The sequence below is a fragment of the Carassius carassius genome, chromosome 15 (genome assembly GCF_963082965.1).
Source record: "Carassius carassius chromosome 15, fCarCar2.1, whole genome shotgun sequence".
NCBI classification, from domain to species: Eukaryota; Metazoa; Chordata; class Actinopteri; order Cypriniformes; family Cyprinidae; genus Carassius; species Carassius carassius.
The window spans coordinates 18,754,245-18,775,740 of record NC_081769.1 but is presented as its reverse complement, the minus strand read 5'-3'; the positions used below and the strand labels follow the sequence as shown (position 1 = coordinate 18,775,740).

Below are 21,496 nucleotides of genomic sequence, written 5' to 3'. Positions count from 1 at the left end.
AAAGTGCACAGCCAAACAAAACTACAGAAAATGCTCTGGAAGGACAGAAAATAGAAATACTGGATGGAAAAATAAGCAAAAACGACATGCATTCTGCTTTTGAATGGCAGGTCACTACTGGCACAGTGTAAGGTGATGAGGGTTGGGTGTATGCTAGATGTAGTTTTTAATTTTTGAAATGCATACTGAATAAGGGAATAAAGTAAATCGAGTGGACAAAAGAATGGTGAGTGAAGACTAATAGCAAAAGAACATGTGAAAGGCATTCAAGAGGACCAGCATTTCAGGACCAGTGCCAGAGTTGGAAATGAGAGAAGTCAGAGAGGGAAAAGGAAAAAAAATGGGGGCGGAGGAGATGACTGGCCTCATTTAACCTCAGTCTTTATGTAATACAGTGATGGTGACTCACTCGGGTAGAATTTCAGCTTTTTTTCTCTTTTTGCCACAGTTGCTCAGTGAAAGTTAATGTTTAACTTTTTAACTTTTATACAATTTGTTGTGCACTCAGGATACCAAAAATAGACAATTCTGTAATAATTTACTCATCACAATTGAAACGTTTACTTTAAAATATATTATCTTTTGTCTTCTGCAAAAGAAAGGAATATATATTTGACATGAAAAATTTAGATTTTTTAAATGTATTGCTTCAAATGAGTGAGAAACTTTATCACACATGCACACCTACATATGTGTGCATTCTTTAGAAAAAAAGTTAAAAAGCTGTCACCACGGTGGCACCCTTACAAAAGGTACAAATATTTACAATTTTAGAAACGGATATTTACATTTAAGGTACTAATACACCATTTGCGGCCAATAAGGTACAAATGTGTACTTTGTAAAAGAGTATTGCCACAGTATCAGATTTTGAATGTAAAATAGCAACTTTTATGCAGCAGCAGTGAGAAGACAAACAAGAACTCATGATTAAATCACATGGACTCTGTGGCCAGTTTCCTTGTGAGTCATCACCATACAAAAACATCTATGAGTAAGTGGGACCTCCCTGGTGCCATTTTGTCCACGAGGGTTGGTTAGAATCAGCTTCAGGCCCTCCGTGAAGTGGGTGGATGAGAACATGAGAGGACAGGACAGGACATGGCGGAAATACTTGTTTGTGGAGGTTTGGAAGTTGGTCTTGCGCAGATATGCTTGTTTTTGCACAACATCTTGGCTCTGATTAGCCACAGTTAAACTGAGCCACTTATTGTGCTGTGTTGACATAGCCAGAATACAAACACCATGGCATGCAACATGAATGTCCCTCTGCTTCCCATTGCCAATGTTAAATACGGACAGCTGCAGTGTCACTAATGAGAACTTTAAGAAAATTTTGAAAAAGATAGCTGTTTGTTGTAATAAGGGAGATCAGGTTTTTGCAGAGCGAAGTTGACAAACAGATTATTTTTCATATAAGGGAGATTAGGTTGGGTCAAGTTGTTATATGTGTTTTCAATGTTATAAATGTTTATGCAAATTATTAATTACACTATTTTTGGTAAAAAAAAAAAGAATACGATAATTTAGTATGCTAGCTACGTCTTTCATGTTTCCTAATTGTTTTCGTTTTTTAAACATTGCTTGCAAGCTTCTAATGGGCAGATTAATGATAGTGTGACAACATGCCCCACTATTGGTCAACAGGTGTTTAATGAACAAATTGCTTCCGTAATAGCTTTCTTCCTAAACAAAAATCCAAAATATGATGAAAAGAATAGAGAATCTACTGTCCAAACAGCTGCCAATGGAAGCACTACGCTAAATGACTTCTTTCATCACAAGTTAATTAGAGAGAGCCTGTTTGTGTGACTAAGAGTGTAATCTGAAACATTTCTAATATAGTCTTGTGAGTGGAAGCATACGACCCAGTCACGCAGCTGAGGTTGTGTGTGTATAATAAGGCCTGGACTGCTGTAAATTTTATGGCCATCAGTGAGACTTCACATCTCTGTGGAAAGTTTTCAGGCCTTCTCTCTTGTGTGATATTAAATGAAAGAAGCAAGTATTGTGTTGATTGTGTGCATGTAATGAAGCTTCCTATAGGAAATGCTTTGTGTTTGTTATAGCGCTTCTATTTTTCTGTTCCCCTGAATGGAAAATTACACACATCTTCACCACAATGGCCCCACTGCGCATGTCTCTTACTTTCTCTTTGTTTCGCTGTGATTCTTTTTACCTCACCCCCTTTCTTTCTCTCTGTGGGCTGATAAATTTAATGTTTTCCTGATGCCAGCATTATTTCCACTCTGGCATGGTAAACTTTAAAAAGGAAATCTTCCAGCTTTCAGCTGTATGTCCCTGTGCTGGTTTCTACTCACTTGTGTGCTTCTAAAATGTTTTCTCTGGTCCTGAATGCACTAGAAATTAGATTTATCTCTTAAATCAAGTAAATCCAAATGAGGTTTTGTTTAGTTTCCATTTACACATTTGCACTGACACGGAAATGCTGCATTACATCAGATTGAGGTGAACAGAATAATGCAGCTACAGCACTGACACATAAGCTCCCTGTGCAAATAAAATATAAAGTAAACACAGTATATGATTAGATATCAGATTTAAAAGTAACCGTCCATAAATCTCTTTTTACTTTTAATTGATTTATATTTAATAATTAATATCTTAGTGAAAGTGACATGACATACAGCCAAGTTTGGTGACCCATAGTCAGAATTCATGCTTTGCATTTAACCCATTGAACACACACACACCAGTGAACACACACACTGTGAAAACACACCCAGAGCAGTGGGCAGCCATTTATGCTGCAGCGCCCGGGGAGCAGTTGGGGGTTCAGTGCATGCTCAAGGGCACCTCAGTTGTGGTATTGCCGGCTGAGACTTGAACCCACAACCTTAGGGAAAGGAGTCAAACTTTATTAGGCTACGACTTCCCCAGGTGGAGACTTTGGTGCTGAGCCCTTTTTACTTCCTCACAAATAAGCACTTTTCCACCTTCGAGCCGAACGTGTTTAAACATGGTCAGAAACGGTATGACTATAAATCTGTTCCTGGCTGTTGTAGGCCCTATGTATAAACTTTAACCTTTATTGTGCGATCATCCTCCTCACTCCAGCATTTACCTTCAGAATCATACAAAAGAAGCTGTAACCGTGTCAACTGAACATTACAGCATGGTTTCACAATGAAAAACATTCTATGGACGCTATGGTGATAAAGAATATTAAATAACACGCTATTCAACTGTATTTTTCCCTCCTGCAACCCACCGTCCAATCTGAGCCCATACTAATTAAATGATCACATTTCACCACTCTTATCTAAAACACTGTTAAAGCAGTTCAGACTCAAAACACACTATTAAGAGAACAGCCAAAAAAGTGTGGGGGTGAGTATCAACTGTGTGTTTGTTCTTGTGGGACGCGGTGGTGTGGTTTTCCCTGTATACCTTGCCTTTGGTGCCACTTCACCCCCACAGTGGCCACTGTCTGCATTAGCTATGAGCAGCCATTCATCTCTGCAGACCTCTCAGTAGACTTACCATAAGCCATTTAAAAATTTCCACAGGATGTATAGGTTTTGTTTTGTTTTTTTCTATTGCTATATCATGTTTATTGCACAGTAGAAGTTAGTACAGGGCACAGTTCAAATTAATCTCTATGAAGCATTTATGCAGGCAGTTCAAAAGGCAGGTCAACTGCATAGTTTACTGCATCAGTCAGTTCATATCTGTGCATATTTTACTGTTGTAAGGTCCTACAGTTGGAAGTTGCTGTCCATTGTATTTGTCCCTGCAACAACAGAAATACAGGTTACTTGTGCAAAGCGATCTTGACATTAGTAGGCCTTTGCATTGTCTGTGATATGAAGGTGTATCAGGCTCCTCCGGATTACACCCCGGGGTACTCTGTTAGTGTTAATATGGCCCTGGTTAAAACTACAAATCCATATTCATGTCAGAAGCCCGCAGTCAGTATTTGACCGATATTACCTCATACTTTTCATTAAACAACTCTTGAGACCTTATATTACAGCGCTCCTCATGTTACAGTCTTTTTAGGGTAAGTTGCTCTTGTTGCAGCAGTTCAATGTTGCTTTGCTGAATGAATGTAAATGTGTATTTCAAAATATATTTATCACATCTAAACATATTTTTATTTTATGCTTCTTTTGTCTTTCTTTGTCTGCTTTGTTCTTGAATTTGAACAATTGAAACAATCACCACATCACCACACCCAAATCATGCCACATAAAAAAAACAAAAAAAAAACAAGACAAGACAAGATTGAAAAGGGGGGACAAAAGCATGGAAAAATCAGGACTTCAGCAAGTGCGTTTGAACTATGAATGCTGTACACTTCCTGATTTAAATGACTGATTTATGGAATTGCACCCAAAATATATTATACCCTGCAAGTTATCATGCATTTGAATAAACAACACATGAGTCACAACAACCAGCCCATATTTGAATAGACTTTCAGTCATGCACGCATACCTCATGGAATCATTTATTTCTCATTTTAACCATTCAGACTCAGACTCAGTCTCTTGCATACATGGTGTGTTCTGACACTGAGTTACAGTAAGGAGGTAAATGACTTAACTTTAATAACTGATCTATAATATATAACATACTTAGATTACAAGCCATAATGTTAGACACGCCTACTCATTCTCGTCACTCTCAACACAGCACTCATGCAAGAAATATAATTTTCTAATCTATAAATGTCAAACAATTGCAACGTTAAGGTGCTAATTAGGTAAGATTTTCCCTTAGTCACATTATGACTTTTTCCCCCCAGGTTACATCATGTGGGGTGCAAGCACCAGAGGATTTCTTCCAAGCAAATGCCATCTGCTCTGTGCAAACAGGCCTGATCGAGATGTTTGTGTGTGTTTAGGAACATGTGGGTGTGTTCACTCTTACATTAGACTGCTGTACAGGTGCGGAGGACAGGGACTGCACTCTGGGAAAAACAATATATACAGCAGAGAAACAGGTGTCCCTGCAGAAATCTTTCTGGTAGCATGTTCGGAGGATCTATTAATGTAATACACATAGTGAGGCCCAAACCTCTGTGACCAAACTGAATTTCTACGATTCAGATATTTCATAAAAAACTGAAAGTAAATTGAAATTCAAGTTAATATGCTGCACTATTTCTAGGTTAAATCAATTAATTGAAAAAAAAAATTGACATTGATAATGTGCATTTATTTTTACAGATGGTTGCATGTTCTTCGCGGACTTTGAATTCTGAATTTCAAATCATGCAGGAGGACATAATCATTTACACAAACTTCATGCAAGTGCGGCTGCCTTTTAAGTAAAACCAGGACCAACAAAATGTTTTATTATTCACATTAATTTTTATGCACATAAAATTATTTACAGGTCTTTTATGATCTTTACATGATTTTTTATGTAGTTTTCTTATCAATTAAACAAACCTTTGCATGACATGTTGCTTAATGCGTTGGCGTATTCATATGCACTTTCAGAACTACAGTAACGTGAAAAAGGGACTAGGACTGGCTAGCTAAAACAGGTTCAAACTTGCTCCTTAAGTATACTAAAACTTTACTATACTAAAGCTACTATTATGCAACAGTCTGATATATTACTCTCTTTGACAGGTAAATTAGAAATTTGAATATTGATTTTTTTTTCTTTATTACAGTTCTACATTTCATCTTGAGTCTGTAAATGTGACATATAACTGACTGATCCCTGACAACAATCTTTGCCAGCAATTAAGTTGGATCTCATAGTCAAAATGGGCAAGTTATTTGCTTTTGAATGGCAGCAGAACTGTCAATTTGAATAAGTCAATATAAAATGAGATAATTCAAACAGAACTGCCTGTGATCCTGCCAGCACACCTCTATTTGATTAGGCTATTATGAAAAACATAAACGGTAGGACAAAGTTACGTGTCTGTATGCTTACATTTGGGGTTTGGAATACATTTTATTCAAACTTATAATGTGACTTTAATGTAAGCTGAATGATTTAAAGTCTTTAGCCAAAGGTTTAAGTGACTTTTACAAAAGGTAATAAATATACCTGATGGCAAATTCTGAGCTTTTCTTTAAATTACTGCACATTTTTAAAACAGAAGTGAGTCACAGAGACATTAATGTCATATAAAGTTATAAAGCGATTCTCTTAAAAGAACATATTTGCATGCACGTTTGCATTGAGCAAGTAGGTCAACTGGATTAGAGCTTCATTCAACAAGTGTGCAAAATTTGAGCTTAGAAAGAAAAAGAGTGTTTACAAATGATCTTTTATAAGAATTGTAAATATTTATTGTGTGATAAAAAAGCACATCATGGAGTGATATCATGACCTCCAAAAATCCATTCAATATTAAAGCCTGACATGCAATAATTTAAATAGATGTATGTGTTACATAGGTTTTTTAAAACATTGCATCCAATTATTGATGTAAATATATATTGTTTTAACATGTCAAAAATTATGTGAAATAACATGAGATCATAAAAAGTTTTTATTGGCGTTCAGAAAAATAGATTACACTTCTGTAAAACATGTGTCTAAGTAAATTTTATTGTTCGTTATAGACAGGACAAGCATTTTTCACAACACTGTCTGTTGAGAAATGTTTTCTACAACATTAGCAAATGGCATTACAAAAGATTATCCATCAATTTAAACCGTTTTTTTTGTCTTACAGCATATAAAATTGTTTGCAACATTATTACAGATACTTTTGTGACCTTGTCGAAGGCGAGTGTCTAGTGCAACAGGAATGTAAGGATGTGTGTTCATTTATCCTGACAACCCCTGCCCCTTCCTCTACACTTGTCCTTACCATGCTTCTTTGTGTAGTAGGCCCTGGCTAGGCCAGCGATACACTGGCTGTATTCACGGAAGTTCACTTCACCATCGTGGTTCTTATCCAGTTCTTCCATGACCTCCTTAATATTGTCTGGATCCACTTTATCCTGAGACAGACATAGAGGGAGGAATGTCAATGCTGTAATTACTTGCATACCACTCATAGCTGTATTGCAAAAAAAAAAAAAAAACCAAGACCAACTTGTGGAGGCACTGAGTAAGAGACACTAAAAAGAATGTTAGCAAGTGAAAGATGGATAAAATGTAGAGCTTTATGCATGCATGTTATGACTCAGGGTAAACCCCTCTCATGCCAGGTTGCCATGATTTCATTGCACAACAACCGCACAGCATTTAATTAGGAAATAGATTTGTTGCAACATGTTGGAGGCGTTTACTTCCTCCAACCAATAGCTTTCTTTCTCACAACTTCATCTTTTTTATATGCATCTCTCTAATTCTCACCTTAAATTCGGGACTGGTAATTTGGGCTTTGATTAGCTGTCCAAGTTCAGCAATACTGAGTTGGGTTTTCTGCTCATCTGTCCCTGCACATTCCTCAAAAACCTCCACTATGGCCACAATGGCTTTCTCCAGCTTAGACATGTCTATAAGAGAGAAAACAAGAGAGAGAAATCATCTCAAGCACCAATGCCAGTTAGCACCTCTTCATGCACATTTATCAACCAGAAAGTCTTTAGCCAATGCAATACATCTGTTGCAAAAATACCCACAAAAGTATGCATTGCATTTCTATAAATTTCCTCTCTGTCCTATTTTTGTAGTTCTGTATTTCCTGCTATTTGCACTCTCCTTTTCTCTTTCTTTTTCTATTTACTTTCACCTACCTTGGTTGGTTGGTGTGTTCCCAGAGAAGTTAAGCAGGTGTTTTTTTTGGAGTAAATCGTCTACTGCTTTAAAGCACAGATTTTATACTCCACAGCACACACAATGGAAGGGATGATTCATTCTTATGCTATGAAGGATCTGTAGCCACCCAATCCAGTTCTACGAGACCCACATGCCGTTAATAAAATATTTTTTTTGTTACACTTTTTTTTTTTAACTTTGAGGAACATATTCTGATCTGTTTGATTATAGTAACTAATAAGTAAACAAACAAAATATAGGGGATTTCCCTAGTCAGACTTCATGGGAAATCTGAGTCATATTTTAGTGACTCTTTCGCTCTCTCTCCTGGGTGTTGCCAGCCCTGAACGCCATATTTCCGTGTCTTTTTTCTGATGTGAATGAGCAATAAATTTAGGATAAAGATTAAAGACTCATTGTGCTGATATTTTCGTGGAGGTTTGAATATCAAGCTTCAAGTGAAGGAATAAACAGACATGCTTCTCTTTTCTAAATCTAGTCTTTATCCATCAAAGAATGCCTGATATTTGTAAAATGAACTCGTATTGAAAAAAAAAAAACTACATTAAGATTTTATCTGCAGCTGTACAAAAAAATGAAGCCATCTGGGATTATTCAGTATCTAAGCTTTTCCTTTTACATGGCCATGTGTGTCGTAATACGTTGATATTAATCTAGTTTTGGATACTGAACAAGTAAACACCCGGATGAACAGACCACACCCTTTTGAATTCACTTTAACCGTACATACTTTTCACGGATGATAACAGAATATATATTTTTATTTTCATAAAACAAACAACAAAGTACATATCAATGTCACAAACCTCTGTGACAGATCTGTAGACTGTGAAGGGTGTGTACTTTTAAGTGTGTGTTATTTAACCCTCTTTTGTTCAGGGCCAGTACTTCTGTATGGTAAGCATATATACGCCCCCAGCTTTTTTTTACTGTAGTGCACAAACAAACACACACCTAGACAAATATACACACACACACGTAGGTGTATAGGTGCCATAGACATTAAGATCCATCGGGAACGATCATGCCTGAAATTAGAATATGAAAAGGAAAATAAAAAATAAAATACACAAAATAAAATCACTTAGGACATCAAAACTGATAATGGAAAACAAATATGTTGATGTTAGCATGTCGTTTTTTGTTGAATTAATCAGAGACAGATGTGAACAGTAATTGTGCTCTAAACTGCTAAGCATTTAGCAAACACCCACAGACATGTTTGATCCCATTTGTGGAGCTATTGTGGGGGGAAATTAGTGTTCTTTGTCTATGAGTTGAGAAATAGAAAAGAAGGAGTGGAGAAGAGGGAGAGGAGTCGATGTGCTCATGTCATGTGGTAAACTGCTGACATCTAGTGATCAACTTCCTTAACTATAATTATATGGTCAAATGTCATTTATTAACAATACCGGCTGCTGGAACTTTTTTCTATAGGGCTGTGCCACTTCCAACAACTTTACGCAGACATTCCAGCATGATCTAATGTTTAACAGTTGAAGTAAAAGAATAAAGAGGCTATTATTATTAGAAGTGTGTAGCTCAGGAAGGGCGGTGCCCCAGGCTGCGCTCTCTGTTGGCAAGCACACACTTCAAACACTAAATTTCACTTATACACTAAATAAATAAATTAAATAATAATGTGTCCTTGTACCATTTAGTTTGTTTGTGCATCAGTGTGAGAAGGCTGTATATGTACATATAATAATTATTAGTATTGTGTCAACATACGTATTGTAGTAATCTACTGAAGATCTGAACTTGACTATGTATTTAAAGTTCACACACAATATGTGCATTATGGAGTACGTAGAAGAAGAAGAAGAAGAAGAAGAAGAAGAAGAAGAAGAAGAAGAAGAAGAAGAAAACATGTTAGTACTGTTGCCATGACCTCCCAGAGTCATTCATGGTTGCTATGCAACGCTCTGTTTACACGGATTTCAAACATGTCCACATACTGTGGGTTCGTGAGGGGGAGGGGGACTTGAACATGTTAAAATCACCAAATGTGTCATCGAGTTAACTATGATTTTAAACTCTAGGTCCTAAAAGTGTAATGTGTATTTTAATAGGTAAATGTTATTATATAAAGCCTATACATATAGGCTATAATATGTAAACACTAGCTTGTGCATGAGGTCCAGTGAGGGTAAAAAAAAATCATGAATATCCACAGATAGGCCAAAACACAAATGAATGCGACTGCTGGAATGCATATATTATTGTTATTGTAAAGTTAATTCTGAGAACAATCGGTTTACTTAATGTCTTGTTGTGTAAATGGTGGATTTTGCCTAGATAAAAAGGATGAGAGTTGACCTACCTAGGCTATCTATTCGAAGTAGAAAGCATTCAAAAACAACTTTTATTTTTTATATTTGTTTAAGGTGAGACACTGCAGGCAAAAACACTGTTTTTCCAAGCACCTGTCAATTTTGAGATTTTGGGCTTTTTGGTTTTGCATAAAGTGCTTTTTCAAACTAGTGGAAGGAAAACATCCAAAAGACACTGTTAAGTGTTTCTTTTATAACACTTTATCTGTTTGTGTCAATAGATTTAAATTAAAATACACATTAAAGGCCGTTTTCTCAAAATGAGTTTTTTCTTCAACACTGAGCCATAAATCTCCACTTCAGTAGCACTTACACACACCAAACTTGACATTTTTATTCCTGTCTATATTCTGAAGATTTTTACAGAGGGATTTGTTCATATATATTTTCCTTGATTATATACAACATTTTATTCCCCCCAAAATTGTGAAAATATATTGTTTTCTGGCTGTTCAAAGTATTTTCTGAATTATGGAGTGACAAAAAAAGATAACCAGAATCCCTCTGTAAAAACATTTAAATCTAATATGTCAAAAAAATTAAACAAAAAATTTGAAACTGATTTCATCTAGTGTTCAGATTTTTGTACTAGACATTTATGCAAATTAGCACATATTTCATTAAATAATGCCTCATTTGCATATTTAAACATAACATTTTTGAAAACTTGTAATACAAAAAATGTTTGCAATAATCAATGTAATCAATCAACTGGGTAAGTAAGGTGATAACTATTAGTTATTTTTTTTGCCCTATTCACCTGCAGTGTCTCGCCTTAAGTTACAAATACCAATTTCAGGAAAATAAAAAATTATGTTTAAATATGTTTATGTATTGTATGTAGTTCGTAATCAAATAAAATGTTATACTAATATTTAAACCAGTGGCTAAGACAGAATAAATGCTAATAATTAACAAAGAGCTTTTACCTGACTGCTCTTTGAATGTCTACCAGAGTCTACCAGAAAACTATGTTTCTATCAGTCTGGTTGCTCTTCAGGCAGGAATTAGTGTAATTAGTTTCAATTTAAATTGAACTTTGTTGATGCTGTGAGTATCTGTTAGAGATTCAGTCATTTGTGGGATAAGACTAGGTTGTTCTGCAGCACTTCAGTCACCACGTTAAATGAAACGTTTCATCTAAGAGGTATCAATCAAGCAGCTCTTATTGTAACATATTTTGATGATCATCAGAACACAGAGGAAATAAAACACAGAAAAAAGTACACAGAACTGAACATGCAAACATATACATGGTTAACCAATTTAATTTTCATCTCAAGCTAGATAAATTCCCCAGGGGAAGTCGTGGCCTAGTGGTTGGAGAGTTTGACTCCTAACACTAGAGTTGTGGATTCAAATCTCAGGCTGGCAATACCACAACTGAGGTGCCCTTGAGCAAGGCACTGAACCCCTGGCTGCTCCCTGGGTGCCGCAGCATAAATGGCTGCCCACTGCTCCGGGTGTGTGTTCACTGCTGTGTGTGTGCACTTTGGATGTGTTAAATGCAGAGCATGAATTCTGAGCATGGGTCACCATACCTGGCTGAATGTCATGTCACTGCAGAAATAACAATGCTGACCATTTACTTTACTTTAAAGGCCTTGCACTTGTGAAAAGTAAATATAATTTAATGCTCATACTTCTTAGAAGTTGTTTGTGCAAATGAGGGACAAAATGGCACCCATTTTCTAGAATGATAATCATTTAACAAATGTAAATTCAAACAAAGTATACAGAGGCTTATTTCTGGAATATCATTCTGGAGTCTCATTGAAAAAACGGGCAACATGACATCTTTATAACTTTGAAAAGAATTGCTGAATCCGTCTCTAAACAGCATGGAAGCAAAGGATGACAAGAAACAACCAGTTTATAAACAAGTGTTTATGTCTGTGGTGGAAATTACAGGACTTCTGTGGATGATTTCTTTTGTGTCTAATGTTAAAACTTACAAAAAAAAATTGAAAATAAAATTTAACAGCACTTCACAAAAAAAAACTCATCCTCCTTTACATACATACAGTGAAACTGTAGAAACAACTTCGAATCAAGTCAGGTGGCTTTTAATCTCTATGAACAAAATGACAGAACAGTCATCTTTTATTGCTTTTTGACACCCCCTGCCCCTTGCTTCAGTTTTATCTGGTAGAGATGTTCGCAGGCAATGGACAGGCCCACCACAAGAGACACAAACTCTTCAAAATTCACTTCTCCATCACCATTTGCATCCAAATCCCTCATAATCTTGTCTATCGCAGCAGGGTCCTTCTGAGACTGCAGTAGAAGAGACAAGTACAACATGTTTAAAACAGAACAAATGGAAGTGGTTTAGTAAAAACGTATTTAGAAAGATCTGAAAGATGAGCAGAGCCCAAACTTTTGCTACACCATAGCGGGCCCCGATCATCACAGGGCCCAAGCCTATGTTTAGAGCTGCCCCGCCCTGGGTGTTAGCAAGAACAGATGGAATGTTGTAGCCTACTGTACCTTCAGAAAGCTGGACAACTCTGTCTCCATCAGCATTTTGAGCTCTCTGCGATTTAAAGTTGATGTATTTACACCGTCTTTGCTCGCATAACGGTGAAACACTTTGATCAGTGTCTCCATTGCTATCTCCAGATCAGACGGCATTGTGACTGTCTACAGTGAGAGAAAATGTATTCAATTATTTGAGTGTTTCATTCCTTAATCAAACTGAATATATTGCAAACAGTCCATTGTTCTCCTCCTAGTGGGAAGACTGAACCAGAAGTGGATTTTTCCATTTGGAAATAAGCCAAAGTGTGAGCAATACCCACCGACCGTCATGCCAAGTAGATGCAATAAAAATTAAGGCATTTAATAACAGTATATGCTGATGTAAAATGTTCAACTATTTAAGTATTAATAGCAGTATATAAACTGAACTGTTAATCTACCTGTAAAGTTTAGAATCTATTACGTAAATGACGCTGACGTCCATAGAATCTGTGCATCTACACACAGCCTACGTCACATTCGGAGGCTTATCTTTAAGTATTTTCGTATTTCAAAGTTTTGTCCCACTAACGCTTAACAAGTAGCCATAACTTACAATATTACGGTAGAAACTTTTCTCAAAAAGTTCTCTCAGTAGGTAAACTAAGTTGTACTACGCCCTTATTTAAATGTCACGTAGTTTCTGAATGGTAAAGGATTGCGTACTTACGATGATAAAATGCAGAGCGTCACCTGAAGATGAAAGAATGAACTGACTGTCTCTTCCAAGAGCTGGTCAAGGAGAAGTGAATGAATTTATAACGGGGCTCCACCCGAATGATTAGTGTGAGGTTGGGCGAGTCTGTGGGCGAGGACTTCTGTTTAGGGCTTAAAGCCACAGAAAACGCTGTCCGAGACCTACAATCCAAACGTGATCCTCCTGTTAGATATTCATAAATGAGAAGTTCCACACTTAAAAATACTTGCTGTAACACACCTTAAATTTACCTAAGATGGTTACCTGGTTTCCTGAATACTTGAAACCAGCTGGACAATAACAAACCAGCTAAAAGCAGCCTCCATGTCAATAAACTCATACTTTTATGCTGAATAAATGTATAGAATATATGCAGGAATAGCTCTCACGCCTTTCCCTCATTTCACAAGTGAGTGACTCAAAGCTTTCACAATGTATCTCAGCTTATGACACAACAGCTTGTCTTGCTCTCAATTTTGGAAAGATGTCTGAAAAGGATACTTGCCAGGGCATTATTTTTAAGGGTAGGGCTGCTGTCTTGTATGTGTAATAAGTCTTGTTCAGGTCTGAAAAGTAGGTATGAGGGGATGTCTCTACCCAGCACACAGGATGTGCCTCTGAGTCTATGTAAGAAAATGCACTCTCTTGCACATACCAGGAGAGAGCACAGAATGTTTAGCTGGAATTCAGGCATTCATTTCAACAGAACTAATAAATTTGTATTCCCCCAGACAAAATAAAGATAAAGTTACTCAGGCATCTTTAGTTTATCCCTTTGGAAACTAAACGAAATGTTTATCAGTAAATGGTGAGGAAAAGAGGAACAGAGTGAGCGGTTATGGGTGGGTGACACATGGTGTTTTGAGCAGCGTGATTGTGTTGTCATAGAAACATGGTGAATTCCATGCAAGAGCAGCTCTGAGGGGTTTTCACAACCACAATCTTCTTAGCATTCTTTTTAAGCTACAGCATGACGTTTTTTTTCCCCAATTGGCCTAACTAGTATTTTGGTCTACAAAAGGCTAACACAGATATACATCTATTCATAAATGAAAGAAGCACACACACACACAAAGCTTTTGCAACTACAGCATCGGTCCATTCAGAAAAGACATACATTTATAGTCAGGGTTTTTGCTGTTTTAATTATAGTAGCCTACATTTGAGCCTTTTTAAGACAGAATAAAGAAATTGTACTGAATAAATTGAATAGAGCACAATATGTGAGTGGTCTTTAAATGTCTTGTATAAGCAACACTTTCAAGTTTGTATATACAACTTCCAATATATCTCTATTCGATTTAATGTTTCATACAAGAAATAACTAGCTCTGCTTGCAACCACTAGAATACGGAAATAATCATCAGTATTTTCATCTTTTCCAGTGGAAACGTCTAAAGATACTTCAATCGAAATAAATTTATTTGAGAAGCAAAATGGCAGGATAAAAAGTCTTGTTTTATGATAAATGTTTAATACAAGAACAAGTATCTGCTAATGGGCTCAGACTAAAGTTTTCATAATCCATTGACAGATATTTATATTTTAAGCATAAATTCACTTAATTTTTGTTCAATTTGTCTAAAAAATAAGAATCCATGGCCTGGTTTCATAGACAGGGCTTAGCCTAAACCAGGATTAGGCCATAGTTCAATTAGGACATTTAAGTAATTTTTATAAACATGCCTTAGAAAAAAACATTACTGGTGTGCATCTTGAGACAAAACAAAGGCACTGATATATTTTAAGATCAATCAGTACAACTTTCTTTCATTTGAAACAACTCAGACTTGCATTTTAGTCTAGGACTAGGCTTAAGCCTTGTCTGTGAAACCGGGGGCATATGTTCAGTTTGCATCTTAAGTAACTGTATCTTGATTTAAAGATGTTTAGATATTTGTATTGGAAAAGGGGATTCATCATATAATTGCATGACTGATTTCTTGATTGAAGACCTTTTAAGGCCTTCATTTTAAGCCTTAAAGGACAAATTAGTACTTTCTAAGACCTTTTAAAAACCCACAGAAACTCAGAAATAGACTTGCATGAGTTTTGTCCTTCTGAAAATTCAGTGCCTGTGTTCATACAGCCTGCAGAACTATTTCAGCCGATAACAGTTTCACAACTATCTGGTTTTAATTGAAACACATAGAACAAATATGTGGGTGAGCTTCAGCTGTTAGAAGCACATATTTTTAATTCCATGCTAACTTTATCCTTATATGCATTTTTTCCTTCAAAGGACTCAGTAGGTTAAATAGAAAGTGGAAAATGATTTTCTTTTTTTTTGCAGGGTCAGTACCAGGACTGAGTCAGCTAAGAGTCCCAGGATGCATTGTGAGGCCTTAGGCAGTTAGCCAACACTGTTTAGCATACACAATGGGTGGAGAACCCAGAACAATGAAAACACTTTGTGGGTTAAGGTGCGGTCACAAAAATGAGCTCCATGTCTGCATGGCAAGCTTTTACACATCTGTGTGAGTCTCCCGGTTTAACAGATTCCTATTTCTGTCTGGATACGGTCTGTGAGTAACGATAAATGTAAATGCACCTTTAGTCAGGAGTCTAAAAACAGGAAAATAAGCAAAATGGCACATGTATTCTTTTAATTAACTTTTAATAACAAACCCCTTAAACAAAAAATATTGTAAACAGAACAAAAATTCACACATCTATGACCAAATGTGTTTAGTTATCTTCCAGTGTGAAAGGAATGGATAAAAAAAAAAAGGTCATGCTGTTGGCAGACACATCAGATTTTGACTCTTCAGCACACTGCGATCTGGAAGAGGAATGGATGACTGTGATGATAACGGGATGGGGCAAGCACTTCAGTTCTTCCTTTTGCCCTTGCTGGTGGGTTTGGCGGGAGTCGGAGCAGGTGCAGCCTGGTAAAGAGCGGCTGACACTTTGTTGATGTAGTACAGAGCAAAGACAGAGAAGATCAGGCTATATGAGTGAGGACAGAGAATAAAAGAGCAAAACAAACAGTGGCCAATTAGATATGAAGTTCATAAAGGTGAAGTGGGTTTCCTGTGGAGTCAGTTACTTTAAACATACGTAATATCGTCTGACTTACCATGTTGTCACACACACGCGATGCACCAAACCAGATGCGAACAGAGAGAGGCACAGGCACAAGGCAACTAAAGACAGATTAAATCTTTATCAGACCAGACCAAACTATTGAATGGTAGTGTTAATTTGAACGTCCTGCAGGCTTGGAGGATGATACACCAGACAATATAAGGTTTACGAACAGTCTTGTGCATATTCTCTCTCGCACTTACTCTCTGGGAAGATTTTGGCTTGGAAGCCTTTGCCAAAGACAAGGTTTTCCAGGTTACTGAAAGCCTGTGATTGCAGGTTAAGAACTAACAGAAAACAGATGTGCAACACTTAAATAATGCAGAGGTTACACAAACTAGGGCTGCGCGCATGACAAAGCAGCAGAAGGATACAGTAAGAGAGCAGACAAACAGCACAGATCCCAGGAAGCCCCCCAGGATGGTCAGCCACTCTGACGAGGCCAGCTGCCGACTGAACATCTGCATTCCTGCAAACACCAGCACCGACAGCAGACTGGACAACACCAGGGACGTGCTTGTGTTCACCGCTGTAGAAACAGAGAGAAAGAGCAGTCTAAAAATCAAGGAATATTACTATAACCTGTCACATTACTATTAGTTTTCATTCATATCATTTATTTAGAAAGAAAGATTTAAAAAAAGTATTTTCAAATTTGCACTGAGATGAAGTTTAAATTTATCTGAAATTAATATTAATTAATTATATTAAAGAAAGAATTCTAAAATAATAATAAATAAATAAGCGTATTGTTTTTGACGGATACGGAAGCGTTCTAATCGGGAACGTGAGCGATAAAAAAAAACTGATTATCTTTTAATCTCACAGAAAAAAAAACATTATTATACAAAAACGAGTCGATTACGAAACCGGCGAATCTGCAAGAAATGTTTGACACGTCAGTGTAACGTTACGCTCTTCAACGCGTTCCGTGTGGAAACAAACACTAGCTGCAATGTTCATCTTTTGTTGGTTTTTAATGGTTATTTACTTATATAAATAGTAGGCGTCCACTAAGTATGTTATTATTCTTGTGATTTCGTCTTTTCTAAAAATACTGTGCCAATGGCGATTGAAAACGTATGAAATATTTTAGCATGTGATAACGTTAGCGGTGGGCTAAACCTCATTCAGATTGTTTTGTGTTTTTTTTAAATTCTTAAACAGAAAGGGACGAAACTTCCACATTTAAACACATTGCTAATGTTTTCAAAGTGATTTAAATGACGATCTGCAGCAGGCAACTAGTTTTGCAATAAATGGCTAAAAGTTCACTTGAGCGAGAGAACTAATGTTATCCGTATTTCATATTCATGCGTTCAAACTAGCCGATAAAACAGCGCCAATCACAGAACATGATTTATCCCGAATAATTCATATAGATGCTACACTCACCCATGTTTGACAGCTGGGTAAGGTAAAGGGACAGGTTTAACTCCTCTATTTTTTAGTCCCAGGGCCAACAGAGCAAAGATCTTCTTCTTTTATTTTTATGGCGGTTGGCAAACCAACTTAACGGTACATTACTGCCACCGACTGTGCTGGAGTGTGAATCAGGAGATATTGGATTTTATTTTTTTTAATCCTTCTGGTTAAGTCTGTGTTTCTAAGAAACTTAATAACACATTGATAATTGTTACTGGATGCTTTCCCTTACAAACCTTGCATTGTAAAATTATTCTGATTGACACTTCTGAGAGACTGAAAAAGCTGGTTTCTTTCTTGGCTGTACTTTGTGCACCGAAATAGAATATGCTCTACAGTTTCTAAATGACTACAATATTGGCATTTCCCTGTTGGATGAATTGAGCCCTGTGTGTCCTATTCTTAACCGTGTAATTATACTTTTCTTCTACTCCTACACTCTGTCCTTCCTATATCCAATTCTGGTTGTATAATATATAAATGCCTCCCTTTATCTTGATCCACCCAATACTCCTGCCATTTTGATCTTGCATATGCTTTAGCAGAGCAAAGATGACGCGACGATAACGTCTAAAAACCGTGCCAAGAGCGACCCGAGCTCCTCCACAATATTAGCGCCATCTAGCGGACATAAGCGAGTACAACATCCAGTCACATACAATTAATGGAGAAATATTTTTATTATATTTATTTAATATATTTATTATATATATATTTGTCCCTGGAATGGATTTTTCGTGGGTAGCCTTTTAGCCTTTAGAAAATAATTGTCTTGAAACACGTACAAACGTGTACGTGTATATATTTAACAACTATAAGATCAAAAAGCAAAATACACACTTTAAAAATAATTTATTATATTATATTATATTATATTATATATTACCATTGCCTGTTATATTGCTCCTCCTGACTGTGCGCGCGCTCAGCATCCCTGCGCATGCTTTGTAGTGATCCCAACATCCTACCCCCAACCCCCCCCCCCCCCCCCCCCCCTCCCGGGCATCTCACAACATCCATCGACTACATGGATAGATCGACATCCGTCAGAACAGACCACAGCAAGCACTGTTGGAAAACCCCCAAATCAACATGGACTGCGTTAAATTGGACCTCTCAGATATATATTATGCACAAATAATATCCTTATAATTTCAGTCGCAGGTACCATTATTTCGAGGTGTCCTGATCTTAATAAGCTGCTAGTTGTTTTTAATGGTTCTATAAATAGAAAAGGTCGCTCGCCAGTAGCGTTATTTCATTTGATATCATTTTATCCTCCGGCATAGTTCCAGCGATGGCAGACGCGGAGATGCAAACCTTTACATCCATCATGGACGCTCTCGTGCGCATCAGCGTAAGTAGATACATTTGCATCGTCAAAACCACATATTTGCACATTATCCGTCATTTGCATGTGGTTGTTATTTAACAAGCGAACGCACGCAATCTTTCTAAGAAATTGGATATTTTAGTGTTTTTCATAACCAAATGTAAAATAGCGTTAAAATAAATAAAAAACTCATTCTTTATAGAGAGCATGCATATCATTTCCTCGGAATGTAGGGAAAACACCTGTAAGCAGAAACCGAGTAGCTGTAGGCTATTTTTCATCCTTTTCTTTTTACTGATTTGCCTCTGGTGTTATATCCTATGATGCATTTCCTTTATGTCGTCGAGGCCTGATATATAACAGAATAGCTCGCGTATTTATTTCACCGTTCATTCAAGACTGAAAACCGGTATATTAGTCTGCCTCAGAATCGTGTTGACGATTATCAGACGTTGATACAACATATCAGTTGATCTAATGACTTGAAGGAAAAATAGAGACGATTTTTTAAATCAAAGAAAAGGCGAAAGGCCTTATCAGCGTCGATCGATGGATGGTTGCCATAGAGACGGGACGTGAGAGCGCGGGGGGCCTCGAGAGAAACGACTGCGTGATGTGCACGTGGGATAAAGACGGATAGGCGAATTTAATTATTTGAATGGTTTATTGACTAAATTAAATGTACATGCTGTCAGCTGTGGGAGAAATAATGACTAGAAGCAGAACGCAAAATGGCTTAAAATAACCACAAATTGATTTGCTGGTCTCTCGGGCTGGTTTACTAGGTTTTATGGCAGGCAGGTCAAGATCATCTTACTAACCAGTTAAATGAGCTAAGCAGCTGTCTGCTAGGAGGAGTGTGTCAGCATTTATTTTGAAAAAAAAAAGGAACAAAACAAAGGCACAAGACGTAAAGTAGCTAGTAGTGAACAACTGACGTATAATTGAATTAAGAACAATCATAATGGCGTTTTCCACCAGAAATTACAATGTTAAACATCATTATTTAAATTAGGTGGACTGACAGCTTCAATAAAAGCACAGGCCATCAGTTAACAAACACAGAGCTCACACAGTAGATCTGCCTTTGAAGTTATAATTCAAAACCAGTAAAGAAAATTGATCTAATTCAAGAACTGTTGAGCTCTATTATACATTCTTTCATGGTGTATCAAATTATTATGGTTGTTTTGTGGGTGTGATCAACTTGGAAAAATAATGAAAATGTTTACTATTAAGTTAATACCAAATATGAAGCTCAGGTTGGAATGTAAATAATCAAGATTTCTGTAACCTTGATCTTAAGATGCCAATATCAAGTTTTTCCAGTTTGAGGAGTGAAATGTTTGAGTTGCATTTGCGCACTCCTCTTGGAAAGATCTAGATTACTACATTTGAACAGATTCCTCAGTCAAAAAAAACTCATAAATCTTTCATTTATTTTATGAATACAATGCTGCAAATATCGACCATATTGTATGTAACTTATGATTTGAATGTTGCATACAAGGATTTCCATTGTGACTCCAATACTGCGAAACTAGACTCATTTGTTAAAAATAATAAGAAAAAGAAAGTGTTGACTGTGGTTTTAATAAACAATACGGCTGTTTGTGTGTGTGTTGATGTTTGATATGCAAATGTCCTGACCTTTATGAGTTCTGACTAACCTATTTCCATATTGTTTACCTTACAAGAAATATAAATTATTAAAACGTAATAAAAAAATTAACTCTAAATATAGTTTCTTTAAAATCTACAGTGCTACAAAAATAAATAAATAAATAAAACCATGAAATTACACATATAACATCAAGAGTTAACAATTTTTTGCCAGGATATATGGCTTTGATCTATGTCTATAAATATCAACATAATATTTGATTGCATGTTTTCTTCTGCTAATTGTTTATTTAACTCTGACTCTTTCTCTGTCTAGTCCAATATGAAGAGCATAGAGCGAGAGCTGCACTGTCCAGTGTGTGAGGAGATGGTGAAGCAGCCGATAGTGTTGCCTTGTATGCACAGCGTGTGTGTGCTGTGTGCGGCAGAAGTCTTGGTTCAGAGAGGATACCCTCCACCCGAACTCCCCCCAGAGCCCAACACTCCCACCTCAAGCCCCATCACACGCTCTCCCCGACAGACACGCCGGCCTCCACCCAAAACAGACCGGCTAGACCGGGTGATCAGAACAGGTTTGTGTGTTCATTACCAGACACAAGATCGAAAATCAAGTAGGCTGACATTTTATTAAATGGCAGTTTGGGATGCTTGATTCCGATTTGTCAATCAATAGGTAACTCAAGTATTTTTATAGTGAACACTAAACTGTACACTATACCATTAAAATGTTTAGTTTGGATTTTCTTACCAAGA

At 36.8% G+C, this 21,496-nt stretch overlaps 4 protein-coding genes across 4 annotated transcripts in view; 1 reads left to right on the top strand and 3 right to left on the bottom strand.

Moving 5' to 3' along the window:
• Positions 1 to 6,541: 6,541 nt before the first annotated feature.
• Positions 6,542 to 7,838, bottom strand: s100w (S100 calcium binding protein W). The gene is made up of 3 exons (XM_059567043.1): positions 7,683 to 7,838; positions 7,300 to 7,442; positions 6,542 to 6,941 (listed from the first exon to the last, which is right to left on the bottom strand). The coding sequence occupies exons 2-3, from the start codon at positions 7,438 to 7,440 to the stop codon at positions 6,762 to 6,764; spliced, it is 321 nt and encodes a 106-aa protein (XP_059423026.1). The 5' UTR covers positions 7,441 to 7,442; positions 7,683 to 7,838; the 3' UTR covers positions 6,542 to 6,761.
• Positions 7,839 to 12,096: 4,258 nt separating this feature from the next.
• On the bottom strand, positions 12,097 to 13,404 carry LOC132158371 (protein S100-A1-like). Its single transcript, XM_059567760.1, has 3 exons — positions 13,249 to 13,404; positions 12,549 to 12,701; positions 12,097 to 12,335 (listed from the first exon to the last, which is right to left on the bottom strand). The coding sequence occupies exons 2-3, from the start codon at positions 12,690 to 12,692 to the stop codon at positions 12,162 to 12,164; spliced, it is 318 nt and encodes a 105-aa protein (XP_059423743.1). The 5' UTR covers positions 12,693 to 12,701; positions 13,249 to 13,404; the 3' UTR covers positions 12,097 to 12,161.
• A 2,471-nt stretch (positions 13,405 to 15,875) lies between these two features.
• On the bottom strand, positions 15,876 to 17,917 carry krtcap2 (keratinocyte associated protein 2). The gene is made up of 5 exons (XM_059567042.1): positions 17,758 to 17,917; positions 16,737 to 16,891; positions 16,566 to 16,629; positions 16,355 to 16,421; positions 15,876 to 16,224 (listed from the first exon to the last, which is right to left on the bottom strand). Exons 1-5 carry the CDS (start codon positions 17,759 to 17,761, stop codon positions 16,107 to 16,109), a joined length of 408 nt encoding a protein of 135 aa, XP_059423025.1. The 5' UTR covers positions 17,762 to 17,917; the 3' UTR covers positions 15,876 to 16,106.
• An 870-nt stretch (positions 17,918 to 18,787) lies between these two features.
• The window catches only part of trim46a (tripartite motif containing 46a), a 12,076-nt gene continuing 9,367 nt past the window's right edge, over positions 18,788 to 21,496 (top strand). Inside the window, 2 exon segments of the mRNA XM_059567759.1 lie at positions 18,788 to 19,144; positions 21,060 to 21,358. Coding sequence (XP_059423742.1) covers positions 19,085 to 19,144; positions 21,060 to 21,358 — 359 coding nt within the window. The 5' untranslated portion in view covers positions 18,788 to 19,084.

What these genes read in the sequence shown, in the direction of transcription:
- LOC132158371 (XM_059567760.1), bottom strand. Translation starts at nt 12,692, where the DNA reads ATGCCGTCTGATCTGGAGATAGCAATGGAGACACTGATCAAAGTGTTT. An exon ending in AGTTGTCCAGCTTTCTGAAG is followed by an intron (nt 12,336 to 12,548) that starts GTACAGTAGGCT and finishes CTTCTACTGCAG; the next exon opens with TCTCAGAAGGACCCTGCTGC.
- krtcap2 (XM_059567042.1), bottom strand. An exon ending in TGTTTGTCTGCTCTCTTACT is followed by an intron (nt 16,630 to 16,736) that starts GTATCCTTCTGC and finishes CTGCAATCACAG; the next exon opens with GCTTTCAGTAACCTGGAAAA. An exon ending in AGCCAAAATCTTCCCAGAGA is followed by an intron (nt 16,422 to 16,565) that starts GTAAGTGCGAGA and finishes ATCTGTCTTTAG; the next exon opens with TTGCCTTGTGCCTGTGCCTC.
- s100w (XM_059567043.1), bottom strand. Translation starts at nt 7,440, where the DNA reads ATGTCTAAGCTGGAGAAAGCCATTGTGGCCATAGTGGAGGTTTTTGAG. An exon ending in TTACCAGTCCCGAATTTAAG is followed by an intron (nt 6,942 to 7,299) that starts GTGAGAATTAGA and finishes TGTCTGTCTCAG; the next exon opens with GATAAAGTGGATCCAGACAA.